Source organism: Schistocerca gregaria, chromosome 9, assembly GCF_023897955.1.
Source record: "Schistocerca gregaria isolate iqSchGreg1 chromosome 9, iqSchGreg1.2, whole genome shotgun sequence".
Taxonomy (NCBI): domain Eukaryota; kingdom Metazoa; phylum Arthropoda; class Insecta; order Orthoptera; family Acrididae; genus Schistocerca; species Schistocerca gregaria.
The window spans coordinates 172,053,967-172,064,724 of record NC_064928.1 but is presented as its reverse complement, the minus strand read 5'-3'; the positions used below and the strand labels follow the sequence as shown (position 1 = coordinate 172,064,724).

General features: G+C 36.5%; 1 protein-coding gene across 1 annotated transcript in view; it reads right to left on the bottom strand.

The window, feature by feature from the left end:
* Positions 1 to 3,574: 3,574 nt before the first annotated feature.
* LOC126291695 (nuclear factor related to kappa-B-binding protein-like) overlaps positions 3,575 to 10,758 on the bottom strand; it is a 197,994-nt gene continuing 190,810 nt past the window's right edge. Inside the window, exon 23 of the mRNA XM_049985324.1 lies at positions 3,575 to 9,572. Within this exon, the coding sequence (XP_049841281.1) occupies positions 9,569 to 9,572 (4 nt within the window). The 3' untranslated portion in view covers positions 3,575 to 9,568. The remainder of the gene's footprint in view (positions 9,573 to 10,758) is intronic.

The following is a 10,758-nucleotide window of genomic DNA, read 5'->3' as shown; positions in this document are numbered from 1 at the left end:
GAACAGCTACCATTGTGAGAAATTTGGAAGAAGATACCTTTGGTGTAACAGAGTATCTTAATTTACTTAGTAAAGAAAAGTCTTCTGGTCCTGACTGTATATCAACTAGTTTCCTTCCAGGTACACTGATGGAATAGCTCCATATTTGCCAATCATATACAACCTGTAGACTGGTATGTTGCACAGATCACAACAGTATGCAAGAAAGGAAATAGAAGAAGTATTCTGCAGAATTATAGACCCACATCACTATATCGACGTGTTCCAACATTATGAAAAACCTCTATAAGAAAATGATCTATTGATACACAACCAGCATGGATTCAGAAAATATCATTTTTCTGAAGTACAACTGGTTCTTTATTCATATACTGTAGATTTCCAGAAGGTCCTTGACATCATTCCTCACCAGAAGCTGCTAATCAAACTGTGTGCCTATTGAATATCATCTCAGTTGTGCGACTAAACTCACAATTTCCTGTCATAAAGATCACAATTGTAGTAATTGATGGAAAGCCATCTAGTGAAGCTAACATGATACCCGAAATTCCACAAGGAAGTGTTATATGCTCTCTGTTGTTCCTTATATTAAATATTAATGATTCAGATGATGTTGTTGTTTACTGTCTTGTAAAATAATGATCAGACAGAAGAAACTGCAAAACAATTTAGACAAGATGTCTGGATGGTGGAGAAAATGGCAGTTGATCCTGAAATAAAAAAGTGTAAGGTCCCTCTCATGGGTACTAAAAAATATTCCACTAATTACAAGATAAATTGATCAAAACTCCAAGTACGAATACCAACAATGTAAGGAAATATACATTGGTACTTACTGTAAAGGTGACACATTCAGTCACAGACATGCACAATTAAAAGACATATACAAAACTTTCGGCCACAGGCTTCATCAGAAAAAGTGAAACCCACCATTCATACACACAACCATGCACAACTCACACACACAACTGCCAACTCTAGCAGCCCAAAAAGATGCATTCTGCGTAGACAGTGACAGGTAGCTCCGCTGATCACCTCACCTTATTCAGAGAGTTAGAGCCAAGTCTTTATTGAACATCCCTCATACGAAAGCAGATCTGACACACAGTTCTAATGATTTTATACATTTGAAACTAAAACCTTGCCAAAAACTGCAAAATACTACTACATTTCTACCAGTACCTCTGCTCTCAGCAACCCCTGCACTGGTCCTTCTGAACAGCAAAATATAGGAGAGGAGTTAATAATCTGAAGCACTGCCTTCCCTCCTTGATGTAACATATTTCAGTAAGACAATTCCTAGCCACAGGTAGTAGTGAGGGATGCGCAACCCCTCTCTACGATGACAACAGGTTTTAAACTGCTGAGGCTTTTGTGGCAACTTCTTGATATGTTGCATGATGACGCTCACTTCAGGATCGTTGGGCAACAGTTGTTTAGTAATTTTTCTGACATTTGGCCAGCATGAACTGATAGCATTGCCGGAGATTCACCAGTGTAGCGACTTTGTTTCATAAAAAAAATTCCCTGAGATTTCCAGGTTGAAATGTCAGACTTCCCTGAACCTGGTTTTGTTGTTTGTGACAGTATGTTTCATTTTACAAGTTATTGTGGACACGAGTGAAATGTTTCGCAGTACCACATCACTTATTAGTGACTGTTTGAAGTTCAGCTAGAATTTAAAGTTTCATCAACAATTCTGGAAGTTATAAGCTCTTTCCGCCACGCTAGCACTGTCCATCACCTTTCCATGACATGCTGTATCATTGTGTGATAACCCCAAGTAAATGAGAAATCATAATCGGAACACACTTCACAACTGTAGTCACTAGAATGCAATGTCAGTGAATTTCGATGGCACGGGTGTATCACAACTCAAACCAGACATTCTTCACACTGTGGTCACTCCTGACTTGCAGCTTGACACTGTAAGAGATTTGACAAAGTGCTACTTTGCAATGAAATCAGTAAAAATGAACTGCAGCCTGAATGTTCACTGCTAGTCTACGAAACACGTCTGTTCATATATGGATCTGTATTCATATCACTTTTACTTTTAAAAAAGTTTTTGAGCAAATGACAAATTCACAGCTACATAACAAATACTCATACACATATTACAGTCCATGACACTCACAAGCACGCAATGCAAATGAACCTGGAGCCCAAGAACGCACAGACAATAATGAAGATACCTGAGGTCAGTGAGTGATGGAGGTAGTTACGACTGAGCAACAAACATCATAGCCACTTAAAGCATATCTTAATCTTCTATGACATAATAATTCATTGTTTCCAAAGCAGTGTCCTAGAGTGCTTTTAACAAAATAACTCAGCACATTCCATTCTGTCAATGGATAGATGAAAACACCCTAGAGTCTCAGAGTTCCGTGGCTTTTCCAAAAAATTTAATTTCCTTAAGAATTCTTGATATTCCAGGTTTTCCAGTCAAGTCACCACTGTGTTGTAGATACCTCGACACAAAAAAAAAAAAAAAAAAAAAATGTTCCTGGAGAAACAACATGTAGTAAACTGTGAAAAACGGCAACATCAAATCTCATCTAGTTGGGCATAAATTTCCCGTGAATAAAGAGAAAACAAGTTAGTCACTTAAAAGTAAATATCCGTACCACATAATGTTTATCCATACATCTGTGCAGCATGAACAATTATACAAACGGTTTCCACACATCACTCAGTCTAACATACAAACATTTTCCACTCATGCGTGGTACATAGTACAAACAATTGTCTGTATAAATTTGAACAATGTAGTAAAAAATAAATAAATAAAAATAAAAAATGGCTACTTTCTATAAAGAAAACATCATTAAATTGCACACAGGGACAATTAAATGACACTATACAAAGCTTTCGGCAACAGCCTTCGTCAGCAAAAAACACACACCATTCATATACACTAGCAAGCACACCTCACACACAGGACTGTCAACTCTGACAGCTTGGGCCAGAATGCCAAATTTTCTACAGTTTAAGCTGCCGCTTCTTGACATGCTGTCTGTTGGCACTAATCTCATACAGACATTTAATGATTCTTCAAACATTCGCCAGCACGAGTGGCTGGTATCGGCAGAGATTCACCCTTCATTGTTGGGGGTAGAGCAGAGTCGGGCTGACGAACAGAGGTAATATGTTCTTGTCACGCCAATGTCTGGGGGCATTACCCAGGTCGTTACTGCTGTGGTTATCTCTTTGTTACTTGCAGCAGTAATTTGTTGTATCAGGGGAATCTGGGCTCCAATTATCTTAAGTCATCCCTCTTTCTTGTTGAAACTATTGCCACATTTGTGAATTTTGATGGCTTGCCTGAACAAAAGGACAAAGTAATTCTATAAACAGTGATATCCCGCACATTGGTGAATTTCATGTGATCAACTTCACACAGATATTTCCATCTGTCCCAACTTTCAATGCTGTCTACATTCAATGTACTGATCCCTAAGATCCCACAAGGAATGCCAACAGGTAACATATCAAATGTCTGTCTTTGTGAAGCAGATATTGGAGGAAAAATTATGACTCCTGGAACAAGGAAAGAATGTATGGTGGAATCTGTAGTAAATAATGTCAAAAATTTATTTACATTTTTTTACACATTACATATATAAAAAGGAAATGTTACAAAGCACACCTTCACTCACCCTAAGTCATTTAAATGCAGATCTATTAGCACATACATACTAAGGACATTACTACAAAATGGGACGGGACAGTCAAGATATCACCATCCGTGCCACTCTTCGTTGATGTTAATAAATTGCTTTATAAAATGAAAGCCTTTTTTCAATAATTTTAGTGAGTACCGTAATATGCTAAGGAGTCAATTTTGTACTTTGATGTCACATCTATTTCTCTCTCTGAGCGGTTATAAGCTGCCAACTTTATAAATTACTATATACAAGCATGTTCTTTTTGTAAAAATATTTCTTTTGTAAATAAAAATCTATTATTTTAAAAATAATCTACAAGTTCACAATGTGTAAATAATAATTTATTTTACAACTTGCACTTGAGAGCTAGCACACTACATACATCCACAGCTAGGTTATTAAATACTGAAATCTTTGTTTCTAACCTAATAAAATGTTGCCCTTTTGGCAGTAAGCGTGAGACAGCTATTAAGAAAGACAAACTGAACCATGGCTTTATTTTTGTGTTTCCTTTTTCCCAATGACAGGAGAACTACAAAGCTCTGTGCATGCTACAATCGGACTGAAATAAAATCAGTTGTTACCTACAGCTCAGGATGTTTCATACAGGCAGTAAAACGGAGAGGAAGCAGAATGAGGTATTTGTAGCAACTTGGAGAACTTTTGACACTTTTAGATAGACTATAGAAGAAAATTACATGTCCAACAGGAAATACAATAACCACTATCACCAAATTCTCTCTCTGGACTAAGAAGAACACAGAGCACACCATATTGGTGAACGACGATGACGCACAGTGGTTGATCTTATTCTTTTTTCCTTTCTTTTCCTCCTCTTCTTGTCTCTCTTTTCCAAATATGCATTAGCAGTGCAACATAGACAACAACATTTCAACTGATTAGTCTATGTTCCTATTACAGCAAAAAAAAAAAAAAAAAAAAAAAAGAAAAAAAAAAGAAAAAAGAAAAAAAAAAAAGAGGGATGAAAATGCACACTATACATATAAAATATCTTTCTTTCAATGAACACCTGATGACACATTCTAAAACCTAATACACTGACAGCTGGTAACAAATACATCAAATGAGTGTCTAGTATTTTAAAAATTCACAAAAGATTTCATCAACTGGACGTAAATCACATTAGGAAAATGTCTTTAATACTCTTTCTGCTAAAAATCTTTGTCAGCGTGAAAAGATGCACCACAAAAAGCAACTTAATTTATCAGTTACTATATCAGTACATTAGTCTGCTTAAGAAAATATGTAGGAATGCAGCCCTGAGGATCAAAGAACATGAAAGGGAGGCAGTAATTTACAATGAACTGGGAGGACAGGATTGTAGCCTCTATCCCATGTGTTATTCTATATGTATACTGAGCAAGCAGTAAACTAAGGAGACATTTGCACAAGAAATGAAGTTCATGAAGAGGAAATAAAAACTTTGAGTTTTGTTAATGAGATTGTCATTCTGTCAGACTGCTTAGGACTTGGAAGATCAACTGAATGGAGTGGATAGTGTCTTGCAAAGAGGGTACATGATGAACATAAACAAACATAAATCAAGAGTAATGGAGTGTAGCTGAAATAAGTCAGGTGATGCTAGGAGAATTAGATTAGAAAATGAGAGACTGAATTCTCCTGTTTGGATAGCAAAATAACTGCTGACAATGTAAGTGAAGGACACGCAAAATGTAGACTGAACATGGCTAGGAAATTTTTTCTGAAAATGAGTAATTTATTAATACTGAATACAAATTTAAGTGTTACAAAACTGTTTCTGAAAATATTTGTCTAGAGTGAAGCATTACATGGAAGTGAAACATGAACGATAGATACAACATACAAGAAAAGAGTAGAAGTTTTTTGACATGTGTTGGTACTGGAAATTATGTAAGTAGACTGAGGAACTAATGAAGAAGTCCTGAATAGGACTGGAGAGAAACAAGCTTTAGGCACAACTTGAGCACACAAAGGGTTAGACTTATATGACAAATCTTTAGACATTGAAGAATAGTTAATTGGGTAATGGACGGAAGTGTGGGAGGCAGAAATTATGAAGGTTTAAACACAGTAAACAGGTTCAAATGGACCGATGACCATGACAACAAAGGACTAATAAAAACAAAGAATACTCAAGCCCGTTGAACAATAGGTACAGAAATACATTATTGGCTTTTAGTCCATCGTACAATACCACCTATGAGAAACATTATAATCCTCACCTCATCAACAACACTTGCTGCAGTTCTATAGTGCATACATTGGAAAAGTGTTCACAGAGATGGTTCGATGAAATGCAGCAAGCAAAATATTAGTTTCCAATATGATATTATGAAGAAGTGAAGCATAAAATTAAATGACTGAAAATAATTATCTTTTCAAGGATATATTTTGTCTTTTCCTGTGATCTGTACTACTGAAACATAAATTACTGCATCCAAAATTAGAGTACACTTTCATTGCTGATGTAATAACAAATTATTATTATTATTGTTACTATTTATTACAGTGTGCAAAAATCTGCATAGAACAAAATATGGAGTTCTGTTCCTTGTGAAAAGAGAAAAATATTCAGAGTAGGTAGAATGATAATGTAGAAGACAACAATGAACAGAAATAGACAGGAGGTACTCGTACTGTGACATAGAATCCCAAAGTGAAATTGTAACATTACAAGCTTAAGCTTAAAGCAGTTAAATAATAAGAACAAATTATCATTATACTCTAGGTGCAGCTAGTAATGAAAAAAGAGAGAAATATTTGATTTCAATCAATGATGGTGAGGATTTCAATTGCAAAGAACCAAAAGACGGGAAACAAAGAAGAATGTTATGAACAATTCGTGTAAGCTTTTCCAACTGTACACACTTAACTTAGTGCTTAATGAAATGCAATATGTATTAGCTGATGGCTGTAGTGAGCACATAAACAGAAAGAAAGCAAAGACAATTACATGCCTACAAGGTGGGTGCTTTCAGTTGCTAAATGTTATATTTAAGCAAGATTTATCTGCTTGTTTAAGACTCAACGCCTCTACTATTCAGTAAATTGTTACCTTTGCTTATAATTACTTACATCCTACCAGGACTTCCAATATCAAAATTTAACATGAGATGAAGGCATTTTGCTATCTATATAGCTGAACAGATAAAGAAGGAATAGACAAGAGGGCACAATAGCCAAGAATGCACAAGGCAAAAAGTCTTTCTATAAAAAGCAATGTCTACTATCATCGAATCATATAAAGCTCAATATCACAAAAAGATTCACGAAACCATATATTTGGAGCATAGGACATGTGTGGGTGCATGATTTGTACAATAGGGAAGAAACAAATAAAAATATCAGAAGCCTCTGAAGCGTAGTGTTATAGGAGACATCCAGACAGGAGACATTCTACAAGTCACAAAGGGGAAAATTTTTGAAAAAGAGTATAATAAATGTGATCTCTCAGATTTTCTCAGTGTGGTTGATTAATGGTATGCTTCCAGGCAGGTGTTCAGCTGTGTTGAAGAAGAGGACTAGCTACCTTTACTTGACATGTTAACAGAAGATCTATGGTATTGATGGGTCACAGTGCATACAGAAAACTCATGCACATCAACCTCCATCCTCTCACCTTGAGCGATCACCATATGTTACCCAGATATTCAGTGCTAAAGACTGTTGTCCACAGAAATTGGACAAGGAGAGCCTTGCCGAAGAGTTACAACACCTAACAACTGTGTTTCAAAGGAGTGGTTACTCAGATCATCAATCTGAGTCAAAATCAAGGACACCTAAGAAAGAGGTTGAAACGGAGACAGGCAAAGAGAAACCAAAACTCACTCATTTACCTTATGCTTGCCAATGTCTGGAAAGATTGGTAGATTTCTAGGGAGACAGGGCATCCAGTGTATTCTGCTTCCTTCAACTAAGATAAAAAGCATTCTTTGTACTGTTAAAGATGACTGAGGTCTCTGAAAGCTGAGTTCAGTATGAAGGTGTCACGCCTTATGTGGGGCAGACTATCAGAACAGTCAAAGAGAGATGCAACGAACATCAATGACACACCCCACTAAAACTACCACGTGAAACACAGTGAGATTAGTTTCTGGGACAGCATCGTTAAGGAAAGTATCAAAATAACTATGTCAATAAACCTAATAAATGGAGACAGATGTTACAATTTCAACACAGCTTGGGGACTGGCACTCAGTTATGATCTCACCAGCCATCACATCCACCAGACCTGGGAAACACTGGCAGAATATGCGTTTCTACAGAATGTAAGTACAGGCTCTGGAAAACAAAAAGAGCCTCAAAAGGCACTGTGGACGTTAGCAGTTGAATTCAAAATCAGTTTCATACACCAGCACAAGACCAATGATAGTTCATAGTGTGGTTGGGGTCCAGACAGTGAGTACATGCCACAGCACAACTCTCAGCGCCTGAAGGTGACTGGGTCGGTCAAAGAAATATTGTGCTTAAAATGGAAGCTACATGGATGAACACTAAGAAGTAGACCATTAATGTAGAAAATAGAAAAAATGGAATTAACATACCAAAAAGAAGAGATAAACTCGTTCAGGTCACGATACAACACGAGACATTACCGAAAACTGTAACATTTTGAGAGAACAACTAGCGGAAATTGGAAATAGAGTACTGCTGTTACTCAGTAGATGGCTGAAACACCAAAAAACTACTAAAAACACAATCTGTTCTAAAATGTTATTTCTTTCTTTTATAATCAAAGCTCATGGGATATTCTTATGAACAGCTGTCTGTTTATTTTCATATATTTTCAAACTTGTTATTTATACGTAGATGGCAGGCATGTGCCTACAAATTAATTTTTTGATACACTGCTAATGCATGTCTTAACACAGATCAGTGAGTATATTCAGCTATTTGGGACTTGGCTGTCCCAAAAAGGTATCTATCCCAAAAAGTTATGATCTGCAACTCTTAAGAAAAATATTTATCATTTTCTGCATACTTAGACATCTTATTATTTTTATTTCTTATTCCATTAATATATCCAGAAAGATGGTGACTGACACCGACTGTTTACTCTCATTCTACACTTGAAGTAGTTTGTTTTCTCTTGAAATCTGCTCGTTAAGAATAAAATTTTGCAGATTGCAAAGAAATTGCAGTTATACATTTCACGTTATGATAATAGAAGAAATCACAATAAAAAATTTCCTCTTTTTTTCTTTTCTAGAGGCAGTAATAGCTTCTTTTGAAAGTAAATATGGAAAATTAAAATCAAAAGAAACAGAGACAACAGCAGTATCAAACAAACAGAATTTAAACTGTATGAACATCCTGAAAAGTAATGCAAAAGTCACATTTTACATTAATTTCTTTTGGGTACGCAACTCCAATGATGAATGTTGGGTACAATTTTTTAATTGTTTTGGCTCTGTACTTATACACAAGCCTGCCACAATGCACCAGCAAAAATAAAATAATTACAAAATGTGGTAATCTATATAACTGATCAGAATATGTCATATGAGAAAGCATTGTTTCTTCTCCATAGTAAAACACATTTAAAAAATTGTACGGATTAGTACTTTCTGAAGGAATGTGCTTTTAGCCATGAAGTAGTTCACTCTTTTTTCTACATTTAAACAAAATTACAAAAGAACAGGATTTTCTGTACGGCACAAACAATGCATAATAAAAGAAATCATGCCAGTGGTGAGCTCATGCTCTCTCAGCAATGTTAGGCATTCAGGTACTTAAGTGTTCACACTGCGTTAACAGCAGACGAGCAGTTTTCAACAGCTGATGGGTCCTCGGTAGTGTTTTGCTTTACCCCAGTCCGAGAGCATACTCCGTTCATCTTCTTAGCAGTCCAATCTAACAGGTTTAACATGCAATTTATAAATACATTTACAGCTTCACCTGCAACAAAGCAAAAATAAAGACTTTTCAGATTAGTGTCAAAACCATTTTAAAAAAGTCCTGAAGCAAACTCAATTGAACAAACTGCCAAGGAAGGCAGATCAGAGTTAAAATGTCCTGTTGGCAATGAGATGATTAGTGATAGAGCCCGAGTTCCCCACTCTCGGTTCTGTCCTCCCATCCCAGTCTCCACCAAAGTACTAAAGGAATAATCCCAGCACTTGCGTTACGCAATTTAGGGAAGGCACGGAAATCCTAAATCTGGATGTTGGGACAGAGATCTGAACCGCCCCACTCCCAAACGAAGGTCCAGTGTGCTGACCACTGCCTTAGCTACCTTACCCGGTCAAACTTAGTACCGGGGGAGACATGCAAGCATAAGCAAGTTAGTAGGCTAACGCAGCCAGAGTCAACTTTCATAATATTGCACAGTGCATTTTATTGTAAAAAGCTGTGATATCTTGGATACTACAGCGATTGTTAACATAAAAAACGTGAGTAGCCGCAAGGAACAACACATAGTTCGGATTCCACATTAACCCCAGTTGGATAACTGGGGTAGGATAGGGACAGGCAAGTCGGCAAAATGGCCTGTAGTGGAAGGACTTGCACCTGGCTATCAAGCCACATGAAACCATTATTATTATTATTATTATTATTAGGGATTATTATACACTGACAGAGGTCACTTCAAGCAATGGGCAAAACTATGGTACATTTTACAACATAATGTGATCTGCAACCCAGAAGAATATTATGAAAATGTGAGTACAGCTCTGCAATGCCTGGAACAATTTCAATCAAACTTGGTACATATTGTAGTTATCCAAATACCTTACAATTTCTTCCGCGAAACAACAATTGCTGTGTACCTGTGAAAGAATAATAAAGTCAGCTCATATTTATCGAACGGAAATAACTGTCTGCCAATTCTGTCATGCATGTATTATCCTATTTTTTGTAAATATTCTGCACGGATTTCCTGCTCGGCAGATGTCGAGTCTACACCAAAGTAATATTGATCATTGTGGTTTGTGTATAGTAGCTCTATGGGCAGTGGTATTCCAGCACAGAAGAGCACTAAAATGAAATGTTTAAATGGAGAGACAGAAGCAGCTATAAATCTGTATATGGGGGTAAGACACTTGGTTGTTGTTTGGTGATATGTAATGAAGGCTACTGACAA